Source organism: Aotus nancymaae, unplaced genomic scaffold, assembly GCF_030222135.1.
Source record: "Aotus nancymaae isolate 86718 unplaced genomic scaffold, 86718_ANA_hifiasm-v0.15.2.pri h1tg000004l, whole genome shotgun sequence".
NCBI classification, from domain to species: Eukaryota; Metazoa; Chordata; class Mammalia; order Primates; family Aotidae; genus Aotus; species Aotus nancymaae.
Window position 1 is genome coordinate 29,510,801 of NW_026988415.1, and position 23,609 is coordinate 29,534,409.

Here is a 23,609-nt window from a genome sequence, read left to right on the forward strand (position 1 = left end):
GAAACCTTTTTCTCCGTAAGAGTCCAGATCTAGCCCAGCTAAATGGGGCTCCACACTAAGGTTTCACGTGGCTAGGATATCTAGGGATGGGCTCTGTGTATCAAGAGAAAGAGGGGTCCAAGAGTGCTTGGTTCTGGACAAGTGAATAACCTAGGACTGAGAGGGAAGGCAGTTCTTGCATCAACGGGGTTCTTCTTCTAGGACAAGTCTTCCTCTGCCTCCTATAGCATGCCTCAGTGTCTGAAGAAATTTCGGACCACAAAGGTGGTTCTTATCAAAGAACCACCTTTTATTTTAATAACATATTTTATTTAACCCAATATACCCACCATATTATGATTATTTCAACATATACTCACTATAAAAATAATGATATATTTTATGTTCTTTTTGTTCACACTAAGCTTCCACATCAGCTGCATCGGCCCCCTGCTCCAAACCCCTCCGTGGCTTGCCATCAAGCTCAGAGTAAAATCCACAAAGGTGGATTTTGCTGAAATTTTTCAACAAAAAATTTAAAAAAAATTTTTTCTTTTATTGAATTTATGCATTCATTCAACAAACGTTTATTGAGTGCCTGCTATTCCCCTGACACAGATGTCCCCTGACATCTAATCCAATAGTAAATCCTTTGCCTCTTTCATTCTGGGTCCTGGGAGGTTCAGTGATGAACAAAATAGATAAGACACCTGACCTTACGGAATTTAAATTATAGTTGAGGAGACAGACAAGAAACTAGTAATTAAATTAACATAACATAATTTTATGTAGCGGTGAGGGCTATGAAGATGTTAATGAATTCTGGGATGGAGAGAGTGGGAGCATGTTAACTAGGCTGATCATGGACGTGTTCTCTGGGGGAAGTAACACTGGATGCTTGAATGCTGCAAGGAAGCCAGCCATGCAACTATCTGGGGAAAGAGGCTTCTAAGCAGAGAGAGCAGCAAATGCAAAGATTCTGGGATTGAAAGGGGGCATTTCCAGGAGGGCCAGTGAGGCCAGGTGAAGGGATGAAGTAGGCGGGTAGCAGGATTAGTGGTCAGTGGAGCATGGGGGTGGGCTTGCATCATGTAAAGCCCATGGTAAGGGGCTAGGATTTTACTCTGAGCTTGATGGCAAGCCACTGGGGGGTTTGGAGCAGGGGGCCGATGCAGCTGATGTGGAAGCTTAGTGTGAACAAAAGTAATACAAAATACATCGTTAATATTATTGTATAGGGATTATATGTTGAAATAATCATAATATGGTGGTTATATTGGGTTAAATAAAGCATATTATTAAATGCAGCTTCACCTGTTTCCTTTTTTTCTTGTTAAAAATGTAGCTACTAGAAAATTGAAAATATGTGGCTTGCAATTCTGCTCATGTTAACATTTCTGTTTAATGGTGAGGGTCTAGGAAGTGATTTTGGACCAAAGAAGAGCGCCAAGGTCAGAGCCCTGCAGTGCTACATTTCAAAATCAGGGACGGGGGAGAGATCCAGCAAAGGCGACCCAGAAGGAACAGCCAATAAGGTAGGAGGAAAATTAAGGGAGGGTGGTGTTCTGTTCTGGAAGGCAAGCGATAAAATTATTCAAAAAGAAGGGCGTGACCAATCACGTCAGATGCTGCTGAAAGTTAAAATAACTGGGAATTCAGCAAGCGCAGTGTTGGTGGAGTGGCTTGGAAGCAGTTCAGCTTGGAAGCCTGTTGGAGAGCTCATGAGAATAGAAAGTGAAGACATAGAGGCAGTAAGTATAGATAACTCTTTAAAGAGTTTTACTTTAAAGAGATGCAGAGGAATGGATGGTAACAGCAAGAGGATTTGAACTCAAGGGGAAATTGTGTGTTTTGCTGTAGTTGCTGGGTTGTTTAGGAGGGGAGATAGTTCCATATGTCCAGTTGGATTGCTGATGGTGGTGTTGTCAACAGAGTGCCTGCTGAAAGCCTCAGGGCTTTTAGGATTTGGTTGAGGAAATAAGGCAAATATGCTACAAAGAATTTCAGACAGGACGGTCTAAGCTCAAGGGTTAAATGCAATGATTCTATTAGTGCTCTAAAAGTTCAGATGCAGGCAAGATGCCCGCTTTCTTTGTTCTCCCTCTTCTTTCATATTTTTCTCTTTGGTGTTCTTTTTTTCCCTTTCTATCTTCTATCCCTGACAGTGGTTGGTCAAGGGCAATGTTAGCCTACCATGGCCTGACATTTTGGTTAATGTCTAAAAAGGCTTCTATAGTGGCAGGGGTGGGGGGGTGCTGCTGTGTTTATTAATATGGCCAGGAACTTAGCAGTGACATGAATTCCTCCTGTTCTCCCTCTGAATTTCCTAAAAGCTTTCAATTTTTTTTTTTTTTGAGACAGGTTCTCACCCTGTCACCCTGGCTGGAGTGCAGTGGCACGATCATGGCTCACTGCAGCCTCAACCTCCCAGGCTCAAGCAATCCTCCCACCTCAGCTTCCTGAGTAGCTGGGACTATAGGCATGCACCACCATGTCCGGCTAATTTGTTTTGTATTTTTTGTAGATACTGAGCTTTGCCATGTTGCCCAGGCTGGTCTCGAAGCCCTGGGCTCAAGCGATCCACCCACCTTGGCCTTCCAAAGTGTTGGGGTTACAGGTGTGAGCCACTGCACCCCCTCAGATGTTGAATTTTCCTACCTCTGCTCCTGCCAGATCTCCAGATCTTGGAAAACTAGCAGAGACAGGAATGCCAGAGGGAAAGCCATTCATTCTAGGACAATGCATTGGTGTATAAATGCGTTGATGTGGGCTCTCGAAAGGCAGCATGGTTATGGAGTGGAGAGGGTGTGTGTATGCATGTGTCCCTGTGTGTGTGTAGGGGGATAATTACTGATCACTGTGAGGGCCTGGGACTCAGTCGTCTTTAGGCAGAATTGTAATATTAACTCATAACGATCAAGTGACTTAAAGTATCAATATCTTCCAGCCAGGAACATACCTGTAGTTGAACATATTGGGTTTATTACTTGTGGCAGTGAGGGAGAATACACGTTGTGGGGAACCACAGGCATCTTGATAAGTGGGTCTGAAGCAATCTTGATAGCACAGCCTTGTCAGTTCTCATGGTGATTTGGAACCTTTTCTTCTCTGAGGCCTCAGTCAATCTGGCTATGTGAATTCTCAAGTTCTCCTGAGCCTTAGAGCCTGCGGTCACCACCCGCGCCCTCCCCCAACCTCTGGAGATGCATCAGGGGTTTACAGCTGGAAAGCAGGACAGGATGGGCCTGAAGCCCACCCATGAAACAGCAATGGTATCATAGCTATGTCTGGGAACAATGCAAATCTGGAGTGGGCAAGGGGGCTCTAGAATCTACTTAACCCCACTTTACAATAGTTCATTCAGTTACAGCAAGACCTCAAGGAGAGTAATCATAGGAGCAAAGTCTCTGCTTGCCTTTCTACAGCCTTCTGGCATGGATGAATATAGCACACTTTCTCTTTCTCTGGATTACGGTACTCATCGGATATCCCCTGTGCTCCCCCCCACCCACAAACTTTCATCAAGAATGTCAGCATTGGGCCAGGCACAGTGGCTCACGCCTGTAATCCCAGCACTTTGGTAGGCCAAGGCAGGAGGATCACTTGAGTCCAAGACTAGTCTGGGCACATAGTGAGACCCCAAATAAAAAATTAAAATAAAATAAAAAAATATTAGCTGGGCATGGGGGAGCATGCCTGTAGTCCCAGCTGCTATGGAGGCTGAGGTGGGAAGAATCGCTTCAGCCCAGGAGGTTGAGGCTTCAGTGAGCTATAATTGTCCCACTGCACTCCAACCTGGGCAAGAGAGAAAGGCCCTGTCTCTAAAAATAATGTCAGCATTGATTTCTAAAAGTTTGGTTATCAATCGTCATGCTTCCTTAGAAGCATGACATAGAGTCGTGGGAGAATTATCCTTTTCATGATCACTTTGGTTGTTTCACATTTTGAACTGTTTAAAACAATGCTGATACACATTTTTGTATGTACATTGTTCTGTGCAAGTGTGATTATATATCTATAAGGTAATGTTTGAGAATGATGTTCCTGGATCAAAAGGTATGTGCATTTTAAATTTTGATAGATACTACCAAATTGCTCTTTAGAGAGTTAGAACTATTCACTCCAGAGTGTATGAGAGTCCCTATTTTTCCCACCTTCGTCAACAATGTGATATCATCCAAATTAAGGTTTTTGACAATCTGATAAATGACAATATTCATTTGATATGTTGATTTCTATGTCTTTATTTATTAGAAGGATGGAGCCTGTTCATATGTGGTTATTTGTATTTCTTTTTCTGTTAACTGCTTCGTATTCTTTGTCCCTTTTAGACCAAGTTGTTTGTCTTTTATTGATTTATATGAGCTCTTTATAAATTAAAAAATTTGGCCCCTGTATCTGTCATGTTTGTTGCTAGTATTATTTCCTAGTTTGTCATTCTTTTATTGACTAATTTTTTGGCCATAAGTTTTACTTTTGTTTTTTTTTTTGAGACAGAGTCTAGCTCTGTTACTCAGACTGGAGTGCAATGTTGTGATCATGGCTGATTACAGCCTCAATCTCCTGGGTTCAAGTGATCCTCCCACTTCAGCCTCCCTAGTAGCTGGGACTACAGACACATGCCACCATTCCCAGCTATTAATTTTTTTTTTTTGTAGAAATGAGGTCTTGCTATGTTACCCAGCCTCAACTTAAACTCCTGGGCTCAAGTGATCCTCCTGCCTTTGCTCCCCAAAGAGCTGGGATTACAGGCATGAGCCACTGTACCTGGCCTGAAATTTTTATGCAGTCAGATGTTTCAGTCTTTTCTTTATGTCTCTGCATATTTGTCAAAACAATTTTGTCTCCCTGGGCACACCCATGAATAGTAATAGACATCCAAAGCTAATGGGACCCAACGCAAAACAATAGATCAGGTTTTTTTTGGTAGCAGCTTTACTGAGATAAAATTCACATACTATATAAGTCACCTGTTTAAGGTATACAATTCAATGCTTTTTAATGTAGTCACAAATTTGTGCAATCGTCACCACAATCAATTTTAGAACATTTTCATCATCTCAAAAAGAAACCCTATCAGGGCACAGTGGCTCATGCCTGTAATCCCAGGACTTTGGGAGACCAATGTGGCAGGATTGCATGGGCCCAGGAGTTCTAGTTCAACATAGCAAGACTCCATCTCTATTAAAAGTTCAAAAATTAGTTGGATATGGTGCCATGCGCCTGTTGTTTCAACTACTTGGGAGACTGAGGTGGGAGTTTCGCCTGAGCCTGGGAGGTCGAGGCTGCCGTAAGCTGTGATCACACCACTGCACTCCAGCCTGAGTAACAGAGCAAGACCCTGTCTCAAAAAAAAGAAAGAAAGAATAAAAGAAAGAAAAAAAACTTTGTACTCTTTACTACACACTCCCCTCAAATAAAAGCCATTCTCCCAGGCCTGAGCATGACATTTTTCTGTGTCTATGTATTTGCCTATTCTGGACATTTTATGTAAATGAAATCATTGTCTTTTTTAAAGGAAGGATAATTCTCTATAATGGCAATTCCATTTGTGTATGTTTTCTAGACTATTTTTAGAATATAACTGAAGGATAAGGGGTAGGGTGATAGGATTGCATTACACCCTGAATATCAAATGATGATCTTCTGCTTTTTTGCTTTGTATTATATTTTAGTCATCCCACCATGGCTGAATCACCCAGTGAAACTTCTGACAGTCTGGATGTTCTGGAGGCTGGTGATGAGGGTAAGTAACCCAATAAAACCTTGATAATCAGAACTAGATTTGTTGACTGTGTTTATTTAGCTCTTAGGACAAAGAAGCAAGACATAAGAAAACAAGCTCAGATCATTAGACTCAGTCACGTTTACTTTTCAGTTTTCTAATTTCTTCTTTGTCACTTCCAACTCCGATAGTCAAAGATTTGTCTGAGGTCCTGCAATCTTCCTTGAAAATGGCTACCAGGTTTTACTTACCAAGGCTTTTCCTGCTTCATCGGAAAAAAATACAATCAGAACACACCATGATCTGACAAATTCAACTGAGGTTTTACTGTGGATAATAATTCAGACCTAAGCAAGAGATTAATTTGTTGAGGAGTAAAAGGAGATAGAAACAAAAGATGCCACCACAGGCTTCTGTTAAATAGGATTCAATTTACAAAAATTCTCTTTGGCAAAACTTACTCATGTATCCATTGCCTAAATTATGGCACCATTTGTGAGTGATAGGTAATTATGAATGGAAAAATTAGAAAGGGAGGCAAATGTCACTAAACAATAAGCTTTACACACACACACACACACACACACTAAATAAATGAATAAATAAATAAGAAATCATAAGACGGAATGTGAGGCATTGAGTTTGAAGACAGAATTGAATTTAACAGTTAATTGGGTTGTTCTTCCATTCTTTTGCTGAGTTTTCTTTAGTGGTGTATGGTACAGAAAACTCTGGAAAAACAGAGGGGAACCTCCTTGTGGCTTCCTAGGGGCCTGACTTTACACATGATGTGGGGCAGGGGATGCTGAACACCTGATCATGGATTCTTAATGGCAGTGCTTGGGTCTTCTTTATCTCTGTGTTATCACTGTTGTGTGTGTGTGTGTGTGTGTGTGTGTGTGTGAGAGAGAGAGAGAGAGATTGAGATTAGGCACTCCAAAATATTTAATAAATGAATGAATAAATAAATGAGTGAAAGGCCTCCTCAGCAAGGCAGACCCAACTACTGAACCAGTTGACCTATCTTTCTGGATATGAACTAAGCAGATGCCTACAAAAGAAGGTGGCAGTGCAGTACATCTTGATGAAGAATGGTGGTAAGGAAATGCCTTTTCTCTGTTCTCAAGGTTTTTTTGTAAGACCGTATATTTGAGTACGGTTTTAGAACTAGTCAGGGCTGGCCAGAGAATAAAGTGGCTGTTGGGAGGTTAAAGGGAAGAAAGTTTAGTCAGAAATGTTTTCTTTCCAGCTGGGTGTGGTGGTTCACACCTGTAATCCCAGCACTTTGGGAGGCCGAGGTGGGTGGATCACTTGAGATCAGGAATTCGAGACCAGCCTGGCCAACATGGTGAATCCCTGCCTCTACTAAAAATATTTTTAAAAATTGGTTGAGTGTGGTGGCAGGCGCCTGCAGTTCCAGCTACTCGGGAGGCTGAGGCAAAACAATCACTTGAACCCGGGAGGTGGAGGTTGCAATGAGCTGAGATTGCACCACTGCACTCCAGCCTGGGTGACAGAGCAAGAGTCCATCTCAAAAAACAAAATGTTTTCTTTCCAAGCAGCAATGCAAGAGAACAAGGTCATCATTATGTGATGCATTTTAAAAGCTCATTCGGTTCATTTCAGATGGGCTGCCTGCATGCATGGTGGATAAGTAAATATACAACCCAGAGGCAAACATTTCTTCATTAGATTTAGCTGTATTTTCTTCTCTGGGGAAAAAACTGCTTCAATGAGCTGTTTTCTGGCACGTGACACACTGCAGACCCTGACTGGATGAGGATGTTGAAAGCTACTTGCTGTTTGGAAATGCATAGTCTTTAGGATTGGACAGGGAAATCAATAGCTTTGTTAAACGAGAAGTCCAGACAGCTGTCAGCTCACTGACTGCAACTGCTGTACCCTGTGGTGCCATAAGTTACCCAATGTATAGGTGACCTATATAAACATTGCTGGATACAAATGTGAGTTTTGACCCATACCTGCTGTCTAGATCTCTCTACCCTTTGTGCTTTTTGTAGCTTTTGAAAACCAGCCTGTGGAGGGCTCAGCTGCCGGCAATTTAAAGGTGCTCCCCCACTTTAAAAAAGAAAGCTTGAAAGCCAATTTATACACTTGAATATATGGGAACCATCTCAAGTTCCATTAGCGTTTCAAAAGTAACGCCGCATGTGGACAGTACCCAGCTTTGTATCTCATTCCCAGGGCTGAGACCAGGGCTTGTGTCCATACATGGGATAGTGGGGGCGATGGGGTGGGGGTGTCGGATGCAGTTGGGTTAGGGAGATCTCCTAATGGAAAGCTGGCTGAAGACATAGATGCTTGCTACTGACATTGTATGTCTGGCAGTGGGTTGTCACAAAGGTCGTATCCAGCTGACCTAGAGCAGTAGCAGCCAACCCACCATGTTTGGCAGTTAGCATCTCTTTGTGCCTCCCCAGCTCCCTGCTAACGAAGCTAACAAAGCACCACCACACTCAGAGCCACCCTACAGGATGGAACGGAAACATTCTTTTCCTTCTAGGGCCTATGGTTAAAAGAGACACGTGTTGCTTTAGCTATTTTTGAATCTGTGGGAAAATAATTGTTGATTCTGGCCAGAAAAGATTGGAAAATTGGGGAGAATTGGACCATATGCATATATGCATACTTAACTTTTAGCACCTGTTACAGTTCCAACATCACTAGTCATTTTGTTAATTTAGGAACATAAAAATGTGTTAATGTAGAATTTTCTGCTCATACAATGATTATGTTTGTTGAATTCATTATTACAGCCTAAAGAGTTTATTAGACATGTTTGTATGCAGTTATTCAGTGTTTATAGATTGTATCACAAATGGAGCTACTAGCTGCTGACTCTCTTCTCTGTCTTTGCTGGATTATGAGAAGCAGGTTTGCAACTCCAAATTCCCTAGCTGTGCTTTCCTTCCTTCCACTAAAGGATTTTGAAGCAAGAGAGGCAACAATTGCTGTGTTTCTAAATCTTCTGAGCATAAAGTTCTTCCCCTTTCAGAAGGCCAGAATGAGATCCACCGGTCAAGAATCAATAAACCGTCTGGGCACGGTAGCTCACACCTGTAATCCTAGCACTTTGGGAGGCAGAGGTGGAAGGATGTCGCTCTATTGCCCAGGTGGGAGTATTGTCATAGCTCACTACAGCTTCAACTTCCTGGGCTCGAGCAATCCCCCTGCCTCAGCCTCCTGAGTATCTGGGAGTTCAGGCACTCACCACCATCCCCAGCTAATTATTTTTTTAATTTTCAATAGAGATGAGGTCTGGCTATATTGATCAGGCTGGCCTCGAACTCATGAGCTCAAGCAATCCTCCTGCCTTGGCTTCCCAAAGTGCTGGGATTACAGATGTGAGCCACTGTGCTCAGCCTTAATTATTTTATTATTGTAGAAATTAAATTTTTTTCTGAAAAAATTTTAAAAGGGATCTTGGGGAAAAGATATGTTTCCTATTGCTTTTTCATTTTTTATTCTTTCTCTTTTTAGGTAGAATTGCCAAGTTTTCCCAACCATGCCCCTATACAGGTGCATTCTAGTAGATAAGAAATTGCCCAAGTCATCCAAAACAGAAGTTACTTAAGCAGCAATTATCAAGCAAACAGTCCTATGATCTTCCGTTGCTCTACTCCATGCTGGCTTCTGCCTCTGATTATGCATATTGTGCAGTTCACTATTCAGTTATAGATATGGGGCTGCTTCTGATGACCACAGATAGAATTGAATCCGGCCCTAATAAGCAAGTAATTATTGAATCCCTGACACTAGTTCACATTTATCGAGCACTTACTACATGCCAGGTCACATGCTAAGCTCTTTACCTATGTCATTTATAATTTGCATCAACCCCTATAAGGGCCAGTGTTTAAATTATAGGTTGCTGAAGGATGACTCTGCTCAGTGGTCTCAAGTCAAAGGAAGTGACAAGCTGTGTTGGTATTCTTCATCCCCCAGTGGACACAGCTGTTACTGCACACCTTGCACTGTGCTAGTTGCTAAGGGGGGATGCTAACAGGGTCCTGCTTACAGCCTTAAGGTGGGGGCAGTAGCTAAGACATAGGGAACTGTGTCTTAGTTGTTTCTCACTGATACCCAGAACACGATAAGTTCTTAACCTTCATAAATATTTGTTGAGTAGATGAATGAACAAATGAATGAGTGAGCAGGCTAAGAACATTCAGACATAAAACTTATGATGCCAACAGCCAAGTTTTAGTTGTTCAGAGAACAGAGAGAAGCATAAGTTGCATTGATTGGTGGGAAACTGGACTTAAGGCAGGTCTTGAAGTTTAGGAACTTTTACCCTGGCAGGCTCAGGATTAATCAGTGCACAAATAGGTCACAGCATTTCCGAGCTAAAGGAACTCTAGTTCAGCATTTCCCAAAGTGTGTTTGGCCAGACATTCTGCTTACACACATTGGGAGATAATATTGTTGCCTGGTTTCTTGGAACTTCACCATATACATACGCATTTTGAAGTTTCAGAAAAGTTTTGTTGGAAAGCAGACTACTGAAGTTTGTCTAATCCAGAATTTTCCAGATTGACTGGACTACAAATCCCTTTTTCATGCAACAAACCTTATGAGCATCCCTCTGAACACACTTTGGGAGATGCTGATCAGGTGCAATCCTCTCATTTTCCTGCTGAGTACCAGAGAGGCTGAGTGACCTACTCAAGGTCACAGAGCTAATTTATAGTGGATTGAAGCCTAGGGTTCCAGAATTTTCTGACTCTTGGGTGGTACTTTCCATTACCCCATCAAGCCTTTCATGATAGCTGCTGCACTGCCAACTCCCTTGTCTGGGCCCTTCATTGCCAGCACAGAATTGCTGTGCTGATGAGGCCTTCTGGAGATCAGACAGTTGAGACTTGGAGTGAGATACCTTAGTTGGTACTTATTGCATGTGAAATCACTAATTGCTAATTCCTTCCCTCTGAAGAATGTATCACAAGCCTTCTCCCCCTTCTCCCCTTTAGTTTCTTAATAAGCACAATAAAGACATATGTGCTTATTAAGAAACTAAAGAGGCCTGGCGTGGTGGCTCATGCCTGTAATCATAGCACTTTGGTAGGCCAAGGCGGGTGGATCACTTAAGGCCAAGAGTTCGAGTTTGAGACCAGTCTGGGCAACATGGTGAAGCCTCATCTCTACAAAAAATTGCAAAAACTAGCCAGGTGTGGTGGTTCATGCCTATAGTCCCAGCTACTGGGGATGCTGAGGTGCAAGGATCGCTTGAGCCCAGGAGATGGAAGTTGCAGTGCGCTGTGATCACACCATTGCACACCAGCCTGGGTGATAGAGTCAGGCTCTGTCTCAAAAAAAAAAAAAAAGAAAAGAAAAAGAAACTAAATCCCAAACAGACAGCACCTTAAGAGCATTTAAAGCTCACATTCCTCACTGCTGCCCTGGTGATTATTATAGATGGAGCAACTCACATTTAGCTGCATGTGCAAAAGGCAGCAGCCCTGTAGATAATCCAAACCAATTGGCAAGAGTTGAAGAACACAGAAAATGATCATCTCACACACACTCTCTCTCTCTCTCTCTCTCTCTCTCTCTCTCTCTCTCTCTCTCCTTGAAAAATTCTTTAGTATCTGATTTTGACATGCCTTTTACACAGGCAGCTTCTTTGCCTGGGTAGCCCTTTCTTTTTGATTCCCGGCCATCTCCTTTGCTCATAAATTCCTTCCTCAAGGAAGTGTTCCTGGACTGCACCAACCAACCGCACTCACTCTTTGGGTCTGCATCCTTTGAGCATGCAGGCTGGGAAGTATCAACTCCCACTTGGACTTTGATTTCTAAGGGTTCTGAAGTATTTTTCACCTGTGGAAGCTTGGCTCTCCTATTGGATTGCAATGACTCCAGCCACCGGAGTAAAATCAGGGGAGTACCAAGTGCTTTCATGGGCTGAATCATTGCTTCACATGAATGAACTTCTTAGGACAAAGAAAGAGGTGTGTATGTTAATAGCTGAAATTGAGAGGCAAATTAATTCCTAGTGAGTTTAGCCTGAATAGAGGCTGCCCAAAGATCGCAAGCTGTGGCCTAAGCTTCTGCTTTCACCAGTAACTCAGACACTTTGTTACTGAGTTACTAAGGGGACAACTAATTAAATGAATGTTGAATGGTGCTGTGAGCATTGGGGTTGAGGCCAAGCTCTGCAGGTCACCTGGGTGGGATCATGGTCCTTGTTCCTGTCATGAAGGCCCTGTTTCCTCTCTTGTCTTCCCTTCTACCATCACACTCTGACTCATTTTCACTTTTCACTTCCAGGAAAGAAGAAATCCAAATTTAAAGTCCTTAAGAGCTGTTTTGGTAAGAAAAAGAAAAAAGAGGCTGAAGATAGCCAGGAAGAAGAAATTCAAGAACCAAGTTTGTCCAGAAGCAACATTAACATCTCTTCTCTGGAGCCCGTTCAGGAAAATCAACCAACTGGGGCCAGGTAAGCTCAGATGGGGTAGAGAGTGATGGTGACAGGGGAAGAGGCAGACAGTTGGATCTAGGTCATCTTTTGGCAGCTAAATCACTGGGATCACCGAGAGTCCCCACCTATGGGGGCCAGGCTTGCAGTCATTGCCAATGCAGTCATGTCAGGGGTGGGAGGGGGGACAGTGCTATTCTCTGTGTGCATATGCATGTTTGTTGTCTGCGCTGCACAGCTCAGTGGGTTGGAGCATGGCAAATGCATACCCCATTTCCCAAGAGCACTGAGTGAGAGAGTACAGATATTCAGGGAAGCCTTTCCTGTCACAGCTAAAATAAGTTGAGATGTGGGGCCTGCAGCCATTGAGGAGCTGGAGGCCTGTTTGATCTGGTAAGATGGGCCTGCATCGTTCAAGAGATTGGTCTGGTTTGCTTGCCTGGCTCTCAGACTACAGATCTGGCCAAGATCTCATAATGAGTGATGAAAGCCTCATATAGTAAAGCTATCTAACTGGGAGTGGGTTGGTTTGTGAGCATGAAATCACTGTGTTGCTATAAAAACACACACTCAAGCAAATAACCCAAATCCCTTTCTCCCTCCATCCCAGGATACTAGGGGAAATGCTATAGTCACAGAGGGCATAGGAAAGACTGTTTCCAGCTACCACTGCCATCACTATTCAGATATTCATCTGCAGTGCCCAAATTTCCACATCCTATTGTGCTATCTGGACACCTAGGATCCCCAGCTGTCTCTGGATCTATCAGATCCCCCTCTATGGAGTTCTACTTAGGCCTGTTCTCCTGGCCTTAAACACCAGACTTACCTGGACTCCCCACAGAACTCACCAGTCCTGCTATCCATTCCAACCATGCAGTCTTAAGGGAATGGGGCAGTTAGCTGACATGTTATACTGTCCTCAATACCTCCCCCAATACATTCTATAACATAATGGCCTGATAGTTATCATATATGGCTCCTTAAGAACAACCTTCATGAGTGCATCCAGTGTGAGGAATTTCAGATCGTCTTGCTGGGAGTAGGGGAGATGGTTTTTGGAATAGGGGCTTATGCAGTACCTCACAGGAAATACTATTATAGCCCATCGCCTTATAGTGTTCAGTAAGACTAACCTGCTAAAAGCAGGCGGGAGTTCGGGGAGGGGCATTCAGGTTTACTATCTCTGCTAAAGTTCTACATTTCCCCCTCTTATTGTTCCTTCCTTTCCAGAAGCGTGTGCGCACCTGAACCTGAAAGAGAGACAGAGACAGAGACAGAGACAGAGAGAGAGAGGGAAGGGGGGGATTTTTTTTGTATGTAAGGAACATAAATTAACTCAAAGAATGTAACTTGGCTGGGTGCAGTGGCTCATGCCTGTAATCCCATCACTTTGGGAGGCTGAGGCGGGCGGATCACCTGGGTCAGGAGTTCGAGACAAGCCTGACCAACATGGTGAAACCCCATCTCTACTAAAAACACACCAAAAAAAGTAGCCAGGCGTGGTGGTGGGCACCTAAAATCCCAGCTACTCGGGAGGCTGAGGCAGGAGAATCGCTTGAACCCGGGAGGCGGAGGTTGCAGTGAGCCGAGATTGTGCCATTGCACTCCAGTCTGGGGGATAAGGGTGAAACTCTGTCTTAAAAAAAAAAAAAGAATATAACTTAGGGGGCCTGAAGATCGCCCCTGATCTCAGTCTTTTGCTTAATGTGCTAGGGGAAGAAACCCTGGAATATGTCACCCCGGAGAAGGGAGATCAGCTTTTTTCATTCACTGAAGCAATCAATCATAATGAAACTTATAACCAGCTTTCCCCTGGCCTGTACCACAGGACCAGCATCTACTTCCAAGACTGTATTAAGCTGTATCTGATGGAATGGACAAATCCCGTTCCTTCATTTGATTTCTTAATGAGTGCTGTTGTAATAATGTACTTCACTGTCCTATTTAAGGCTGAGATTTTGTTTGAGATTTTGGATTTTTTTTCTTTTCACCTCCAGGGAACAGATCAATGAGCACTAGATATGTTAAGTGGACAAGAGTTTTGATTTCTGACAAACTGGGTCACAACTGGTGCTAATGTAATCTTTTGATCAGGGAGGGCTTGGCACTATAGAGCCAATTCAACAGCTTCACTGGTTAATGCACAGCATGGAAGTGAGAGACATTCTTCAGCCCACTCATAGCCCAAGATTTCCTGTCAGTTTTTCTGCACACAAAGCAGGGGAGGCAAGGTAGTCACAGATGCTACACTGGTTCTGAACCTGATTTGAGTCAGTAGATCACAGAGCAGCAGAGTGAAAGTATATTATGTGTGCATACTGAGCATATGTGTGTATATAGAGATGTCCGGAAACATTACTCTCTCAATGTTGGGTCAATCATATATGCCCATTAAGTGTTTATCTAGAGAGTCACAGTAATTTTCTGCTGGACTGCTGTTTTATAAAGCAGACTACATTGCCTTCAACACCAGGGCCACCTGGATAGCAGAGTTTTATAGGGAAAAGGTAAGTAGGAGTTTAGTACAGAGTAGTAGACATCTCTCTCCTCTCCTCTCTTGCTGGCCCACAAGCCATCTGAGAGCAGGTTCTGTTTTAATCCCCATAACATGAGATTGTCCTTATGGTGTGTCATTATCAAATATGTCCATGTGATGGCCCCACAGGCTCATAATGACAAGGTGGGTGCTAGCCCCACAATGCTCAAGCTGCTACTCTATTACCATTTGAAGATTTTTTAAAGTGCCAACATATATGTATTGTTTTGTAATAAAGGTAATAAGTGCAAAAAGGGTATTTAAAGATTTTTAAATTTATTTTATCTATTTTTAAACATTTCTATTACTCTCTAAAAGAAACCATGTACCAATGAACAATTTTCCCCCTAAATAACCACTAATCTACTTTCTGCCTCTATAAATTTGCTTATTCTGGATATTTGATGTAAGTAGAATCATACAAAGGTTGTTTCACTTAGCATTTTTTCACTTAGCATGCTTGTTTCACTTAGCATGTTTTCAAGAGTCATCCATGTTGTAGCATGTATCAGCTTGCTTGCTTTTTTCCTTCTTTTCTTCCTTTCTTTTTTCATGTCTAATCTCATCTTTTATATACACATACACATTTTTTCCTACCTAAAGGGAATAACTTTATCATTTAAAATTTTTATGTTTCTCTATGACAGCTTTATTGAAATATAATTCACATACTACAAAATTCTACCTTTTAGGGTGTGCAGCTATCACTATTACTCAATTTTAGGACATTTCACCACCCTAAAAAGAAACCCTGCTCCCAGTAGCACTCATTCTCCATTTCCCCTCTCCTCTTTCAAACTACTGATCTGCTTTTTGCCTCTATGGATTTGCCTATTGTGAATATTTCACATGAATGCAATTATACAATATGTGGCTATTTTTCTTTTTTTTTTTTTTTTTTTTTTTTTTTTTTTTTTTTTTTTTTTTTTAGAGAGTAGGAAGGAGGAAAAAGGAAGAGAAAGAGAGAGAGAGAATGGGGAGGAGGGAGAAGGAAAAGAGGGAGAGAGAATGGGAGTATTGCTTTCTTGCTCAGGCTAGAATGCAATTTAGTAATGGGTATTGAAAAGCTCTTTTATACTGATAATTATACTTAATGATGTAGTCAGGAAGGAATAAGGGAAGAAGATAACAAACAAACAGCCAACCAATATTTAATTTAAACCTATGAAATGCTATGCGATTACTGAGGAGTGATTTACTTCCAATTATATAGTCACCTTTGGAATAGGTGTGAGGTGGTAATGTATGTTTTGTGTATTTGAAGTGGAGAGTTCTATAAATGTTTATTAAGTTTACTTGTTCTGGGTCTGAGTTCAAGTTCTGAATATCCTTGTTAATTTTCTATCTCGTTGATCTATAGAATCGTTAGCTCTTCTTGTTGCATTGATCCTTTTGCCATTATGTAATGTCATTCCTGGCCTCTTTTGATCTTTGTTGCTTTAAAGTCTACTTTATCAGAGGCGAGAATTGCATCTCCTGCTTTTTGTTTATTAGTTTATTTTTACTCTCTGTTTGATTGGTAAATCTTCCTCCTTCTCTCTGAGTCTTTGTGTATTGTTGCATGTAAGATGGGCCCGGATGCAGCATACCGATGGGTTTTGGCTTTTTATCCAATTAAAATATATATAAGTTTAATACCGGCGTTTGATGATAGCTGGCTGTTTTGCCCATTAGTTGATGTAAATTTTTTATTGTGTTAAAGTTCTTTGCTTTTTGATGTATTTTTGGAAAGGCTGATTTTGGTTGTTCCTTTATATGTATAGTGCTTCTTTCAGAAGCTCTTGTAAAGCAGGCCTGGTGGTGGTGAACTCTCTAAGTACTTGTTTGTTCGCAAAAGATTTAATTTTTCCTTCGCTCATAAAGCTTAGTTTGGCTGGATAGGAAATTCTGGGTTGAAAGTTCTTTTCTTTAAGGATGTTAAATATTGGTCCCCACTCTTTTCTGGCTTGTAGGGTTTCTGCTGAGAGATCTGCTGTAAGTCTGATAGGTTTCCCTTTATGGGTAACCTGACCTTTCTCTCTGGCTGCCCTTAGTATTTTCTCCTTCATTTCAACCCTAATAAATCTGGCGATTATGTGCCTTGGGGTTGGTCTTCTTGAAGAATATCTTTGTGGTGTTCTCTGTATTACCTGGAGTTGAATATTACCCTGCTTTGCCAGGTTGGGAAAATTTTCCTGAATAATATCCTGAAGAGTATTTTCCAACTTGGATTCATTCTCTTCGTCACATTCAGGTACACCTATCAAACGTAAATTAGGTCTTTTCACATAGTCCCATATTTCCTGGAGACTTTGCTCATTCCTTTTCATCCTTTTTTCTGCATTCTTGTCTTCTCGTTTCATTTCACTGAGCTGGTCCTTGACTTCTGATATCCTTCCTTCTGCTTGATCAATTCGACTGTTTAAACTTGTGCATGCTTCGCGAAGTTCTCGTGTTGTGTTTTTCAGCTCCATCAATTCACTTATATTCTTCTCTAAATTGTCCATTCTCGTTAACATTTCGTCAAACCTTTTTTCAAGGTTCTTAGTTTCTTTGCATTGGGTTAGAACAAGTTCTTTTAATTCACAGAAGTTTCTTATCACCCACGTTTTGAAACCTGCTTCTGTTATTGGAACACACGTGTAATCTATTAAGCCTTGTTCCGTTACTGATGAGGAATTGCAATCCCCTGTAGAGGGAGAGGCAGTCTGATTTTGAGTATTCTCTACCTTCTTACGCTGGTTTCTTCCCTTCATTATATATTTGTCCGTCTGTCGTCTTTATAATTACCGACTTTCTAACTGGGTCTCTGACGTCCAACTTGTTGATTCCCTGCGCCGAAATCTGAGCAATCCACTGAGCCGGCCAAAACAGCGGTGTTAAGATTGATGGTGCTTTTCTGCCCGGGAATCTCCGGACTCTGCACCAAGAACTGGCGTGCTAAGGCACCAGCAAAACCGCCACGCCGGCCACAAGAGTCGCCCTGGCGACCCGTGGAGCTCCTCCACTGGGAATCTCCTGGTCCGTGAGCAACTAATATTCGTCTGAAAGTGTGGCGTCCTCTCGTTCTTTGTGCTTTCACTGGGAGGTACGTGCCCGAGCTGCTAATCATCAGCCATCTTGGATCTCTCTCTATGTGGCTATTTTTGACTGGGTCTTTTACTTAGTATGTTTTCAAGGGTCATTCATTTAAAATCATGCATCAAGAACTTGATTTTTTTTTTTGTAGGTAGCTGTTTTATTGAGATATAATTCATATATTTTACAATTAAACCACTTAAATAGTAAAATTCAAATTTTTTTTGTAAATCCTCAGAGTTGCACAATCATCATCATAATAAATTTTAGAACTTTTTCATCACCTCAAAAAGAAACTCCTGTTCCCATTGACCAGTCCTCCCTATTCAACCTCCACCCCATGCCTGCCACGCCCTAGAAATCACTAATCTGCTTTCTGTCTCTGTGGATTTATCTATTCTGGACATTTCACATGAATGGAATGTGATCTTTTCTTACTGGCTTCTTGTACTCAGTATGTTTTCAAGGTTCATTCATGTTGTAGCATGTATCAGAATTTTATCCTTTTTGCAACTGAATAGTAGTCCATTGCATGACTATACCATATTTTATCTATTTATCAGTTAATGGATATTTGGGTTTCTTCCACCTTTTGGCTATTGTGAATAATACTGCTGTGAACATTTGTGTACAAGCTTTGGCCAGATATACGTTTTTATTTCTCTGGGGTATATACCTAGGAGTGAAATTGTTCAATCAAATGGCTGTTACATATTTAACCTTTTGAGGCACTGCTAGACTGTTTTCCAAAGTGGCTGCACCATTTTAACACCAGCAATGTATGGAGGCACTACCAGCAGTGTATGGGTGTTCCAATTTCTCCACAACCTTGCCAGTGCTTGTTATTATCTGAATTGAATTTTTGATTCTAGCCATTTTAATGGGTGTGAAATGGCATCTCATTATAGTTTTGATTTGTATTTCCTTGCCAGCTAGTGATGTTGAGGATCTTTTCATGTACTTGTTGGCCATTTGTATATCTTTGGAAAAGATATTTGTATAGCTTTCTTCTTTGGAGAAATGTCTATTCACATCCTTTTTTTCATTTTCTAATTGAGTTAACATTTTATTATTGAATTCCTTAAGAATTCAATAATAAGAATTCCTATTAGTGAGAGAGTTCTTTATATATTTCAGATCCGAGACTCTTATCAGATATATAATTTGCAAATATATTCTTCCATTATGTAGGTCATCTTTTCATTTTCTTGCTAGTAACCTTTGATGCACAAACATCTTTAATTTTGATGAAATCCATTTGTATTAGTCTGTTCTAACTGCTATAAAGAACTACCTGAGACTGGTTACTTTATAAAGAAAAGTGGTTTAATTGACTCACAGTTCAATCATGGCAGAGGGTAAAAGGAAACAAGGCACGTCTTACATGGTGCAGTAGAGACAGAGTGCAAGCAGGGAACTCCCACATGCTTTTAAGCTATCAGATCTCATGAAAACTCACTATCACAAGAATAGCATGGGGGAAACTGCCCCCATGATCCAATCACCTCCCACCAGGTCCCTCCCTCAACACGTGGGGATTACAATTTGACATGAAATTTAGGTGGGGACACAGAGCCATACCATATCCCCGTTTATCTATTTTTTTTCTTTTGTTGCTTGAGCTTTTGGTGTCATATCTAAAAATCCATTGCCAAATCCAAGATCACAAAGATTTACCCCTATGGTTTCTTCTAAGCATTTTATAGTTTTAGCTCTCATATTCAGGCATTTAATGCATTTTGAGTTAATTTTTTTAATCTGGTGTGAAATAAAGGTCCAACTTAATTCTTTTGCATGTGGTTACCCAGTTGCCCCAGCACCATCTGTTGAAGAGACTATTCTGTTTTCGTTGAATAGTCTTGGCACCCTTGCTGAAAATCAACCATAGATGTATAAGTTCATTTCTGAATTCTTAACTCTATTCCATTGATCTATATGTCTATCTTTATGCTAGTGCTACACTCTCCTGATTACTGTAGTTTTATAGTAAGTTTTAAAATTGAAGTATAAGTTATCCAACTTTGTACTTCTTGTTCAAGATTATTTTGGCTATTTGTGGTCCCTTGCATTTCACTATGAATTTTAAGAGCAATTTTATGGAAAAAAAAGCCAGCTGGAATTTCAATAGGGACTGCATTGAATGTGTAGATCATTTCGTGAAGTATTGACATCTTGACAAGTTCAAGTCTTCCAATGAATGAACATGAGGCTTCCTTTCATTTATTCAGGCCTTTGGCATTTTTCTCATCAGTGTCTTATGGTGTTCAGAGTATGAGCTTTGCACATCTTTTGTTAAATTTATTTTTAAGTTTTTATTCTTTTGTTGCTATTGTAAATGGAAGGGTTTTCATAATTTCATTTTCAGATTGTTCATTGTAAGTGTATAGAAATACAATTTTTATATATTGTTCTTGTATCTTTCAACTTTGATGAATTCATTTATTAGTTCTAGTCATTTTTAGTGGATTCATTAGGAGTTTTTATATACAGAATTATGTCATCTGTGAATAGAGATAATTTCACTTCTTCCTTTCCATTCTGGATGCCATTAATTTCATTTTCTTACCTAATTTCCCTATCTGTAACCTCCCATACACTGTTGAATAGAAATGATAAGGGCAGTCATTCTTGTCTTGTTCCCGATCTTAGGGGGAATACATCCAGCCTTTCACCATGATATTAGCTGTGGTTTGTCACAGATATCTTCTATCAAGGTTGAGTGCATTTATCATGGAGGGGTGTTGAATTTTACAAATCTTTTTTCTGCATCTTTTGAAATGGTCATATAGTTTTTGTTTTTATTCTATCAATATAGTATTTGACATTCATTGATTTTCATATGTTAAGCCAATCGTTCCTTGCAAATCCTACTTTGTCATGGTATATAATTCTCTTTATATGCTGCTGAATTGAGTTCATGAGTTTTTTATTGAGGATTTTTGCATCTATATTCATAAGAGATATTGGTCTGTAGTTTGCTCTTCCTGTGATGTCTTTGGTTGAATTTTTTTTAAGGTAAAATACATTACCACACTCCAAAAAGTCGTCTTTCATGTCTTTAGCCTTTCATTTGTTTCTGTCTTTCTTCTAAATTTTCTTAACACGTAATTGTCATCAACCTGGCACCATTCCCAATCAGAATGTATTCTCATCTGGATTTAGCAAGCTTGGGGAAGGGAGGGGCAGGTGGTACATAAGATGACTTTGAAAATAGGATAGATATATTGTAGGGCTCCTGTGTGAAAGAGGAAAGGATCTGATGAATGAAAGCCTCCCATATCTGAGAAGATCTTTGATACACTTGAAAAAAACACTAGAGAGAAATTTGGGTGTGAAAGATCTTTTATAATTCTCATTGTAATAATAGCAAAACTCATGGCTTTTCCTCCCATTCCCTAGAATTGCTACTATTGAATTACATACTTTAAATGGGTGAATTGTATGGTACGTAAACCATATCTCAGTAACACTGTTACATAAAAAGGATATATGCTCATAATGTAAAAATTAAAATTATACAGAAGGACAAAAAGTAGAAAATGAAAATTTCCTTCCTGTCCCTAGTACACCATTCCTCACAGAGAACCACCTCTAAAAATTTGTGGATATCCTTCTAGATTTTTCTCTTTGAGTGTGAACTATATATGTGTGTAATATATGTGTATATATTAAATGGGATCATAGTATTATTTTTTCACCTATAATCTCATAAGCAGCTTTCTATGTCAATGCATATGCATCCCTGCTTTCCTTCTGAGGTATCTATGGCAGGCCATATTATGAATATACATTTGTCTTCAGTTCTCATGACCCTTGAGTTGATTTTACAAGACCTTTCCTTTCTGTCCAGGGCCAAGAGTGGCATGGGGAGCAAAGCCATATCCCATGATAGCATCTTCTTCTTGGTTCCTGAGCCTGAAAGATCAGCAAGTGAAATGAATCCTTCTATGGATCCCCAGAGAGGCAGACCTCGACAGGTAATAGTGGACTCGAGCATCAGTGTCTAATTGGACTACTCTTCTGTTCCCTACGCTAACCCTGACAAAATTAAAAGGAGTGGGAACTTGTTTCTGCTTCTCAGCTGATCCTACCCCCACAGGGCTGTTGTAAGCCTTGAATGAGAGGATGTATAAATATATAATGTGCCTATTACCTGGCACACAGTGTTGATTAATATTTCCATATTCACTTCTCTCTTTCTATTTATTTATTTATTTATTTATTGAGATAGGTCTCACTCTGTCACCTAGGCTAGAGTGCAGTGGCATGATCATAGCTCACTGCAGCCTCAACTTCCCAGGCTCAAGTGATCCTCACACCTCAGCTTCCCGAGTAGCTGGGACTACAGTCCTGTATCACCACGCCCAGATGATTTTTTGGTACTTTTGATGGAGACAGGGTTTCACCATGTTGCCCAGGCTGGTCTCAAACTCCTGGGCTCAAGCAACCCGCCTACCTTGGCCTCCCAAAGTGCTGCGATTACATGCATGAGCCACCATCCCTGGCCTATATTTACTTCTCTTAACATACAATAAGAATAACTATTTTGGCAGTGACATTTTACTGTTTATATGCTGGCATACCAACCCTCAAGTTTTTCTCTCTCTCTTATACAGAGATCCCATATTTCCGGAACTCTGTCTAAACCTAAGAGTAATGTGCCTGGAGCTGTGTCTGGAGCCATGTCAGGAGCTGTGCCTCAAGATGTGCCTGCAAGTGCAGTCTGGGTTACGAGCCCCAAGATCACTGAGGTAACAAAGTGGAATCATTCAGAGCATGGGCAGCTGAGTCAGAAAGACAGATCTATGCTTGAATTCTTACTGTGCTACTTACTGGCTGTGTGACCCATGGGCTAGTTGCTTAATTTCTCTGAGTCTTCTTTTTTTTTTTGAGACAGAGTCTTGCTCTGTCACCAGGCTGGAGTGCAGTGGTGCAATCTCGGCTCACTGCAACCTCTGCCTCTTGGGTTCAAGCGAGTCTCCTGCCTCAGCCTCCCGAGTAGCTGAGACTACAGGCATGCGCCACCATGCTTGGCTAATTTTTGTATTTTTAGTAGAGACAGGGTTTCACCATGTTGACCAGGATGGTCTCGATCTCCTGACCTTGTGATCCACCCATCTCAGCCTCCCAAAGTGCTGGGATTACAGTCGTGAGCCACCATGCCCGGCCTGAGCCTTCTTTTCTTTATCTACAGTGGATATAATATTAACATCTACCTCAAAAGGTTGTTTGTGAGGATTGAATGAAGACTTAGAGAAGTTAAAGACACTGCTCAAGCTTACCCAGGCAGTAAATTGTAGACTTGGAACTCTGACCCAGGTTTATTAACCTCAAAACCCTTGATCCTTCCATTATCCCAAGATGCTCAAGTTCTTTATATCTGCCTGGACAGAAAGAATGGTACACCTTAGCCCTTATGTAATGTAGCATTTATGTGACTTCTTGCCTCCAGCTAATCCTAAACTTATGGTAGGGATCCATTGCTCAGTCAGACTATAGCTCTGATTTAGAAATGCTCCAGGGGGAGCTGGAGATATTGTCAAGGAGACAACCCTTAACAGCTGCTTTCCCCCTCTCAGCCTGTGGGTGGGATTATGTCCAAAGGTCCCTGTGTAAGTGGGAAGACCACACAAGGGGGAGACCCTTCTCCTCTGGAGAGATGATTATTTCCCATTTGGGAAAAGGTAAGTGGGGCTTATTTCTGACATGTCTGCTAAGACCCCACATCTCTCACTCTGGCTTCCTTTCTTCTGGATCCATTAGCTATGAAGGGTAGAGGAGAAAACACTGAGATAGACACTAATTGTGTTTACCCTAAGGTTGTTCAGCAACCCCTAGAGTCAGAAGACTGTTGCTGTCTTGTACTACAGCAG

General features: G+C 41.1%; 1 protein-coding gene across 3 annotated transcripts in view; it reads left to right on the plus strand.

Annotated features, from left to right (window-relative positions):
* The first annotated feature begins 1,478 nt into the window (after window positions 1–1,478).
* Window positions 1,479–23,609, plus strand: part of KIAA1210 (KIAA1210 ortholog) — a 50,048-nt gene continuing 27,917 nt past the window's right edge. For 2 of the 3 annotated variants that reach the window (XM_012475886.3, XM_012475906.3), the window contains exons 1-5: window positions 1,657–1,730; window positions 5,655–5,725; window positions 11,993–12,161; window positions 21,587–21,713; window positions 22,353–22,487. In XM_012475886.3, coding sequence (XP_012331309.1) covers window positions 5,665–5,725; window positions 11,993–12,161; window positions 21,587–21,713; window positions 22,353–22,487 — 492 coding nt within the window. In that variant the 5' untranslated portion in view covers window positions 1,657–1,730; window positions 5,655–5,664. Of the gene's footprint in view, window positions 1,515–1,656; window positions 1,731–5,654; window positions 5,726–11,992; window positions 12,162–21,586; window positions 21,714–22,352; window positions 22,488–23,609 lie in introns of those variants that run through there. The other variant, XM_012475896.3, reaches the window with a different exon arrangement.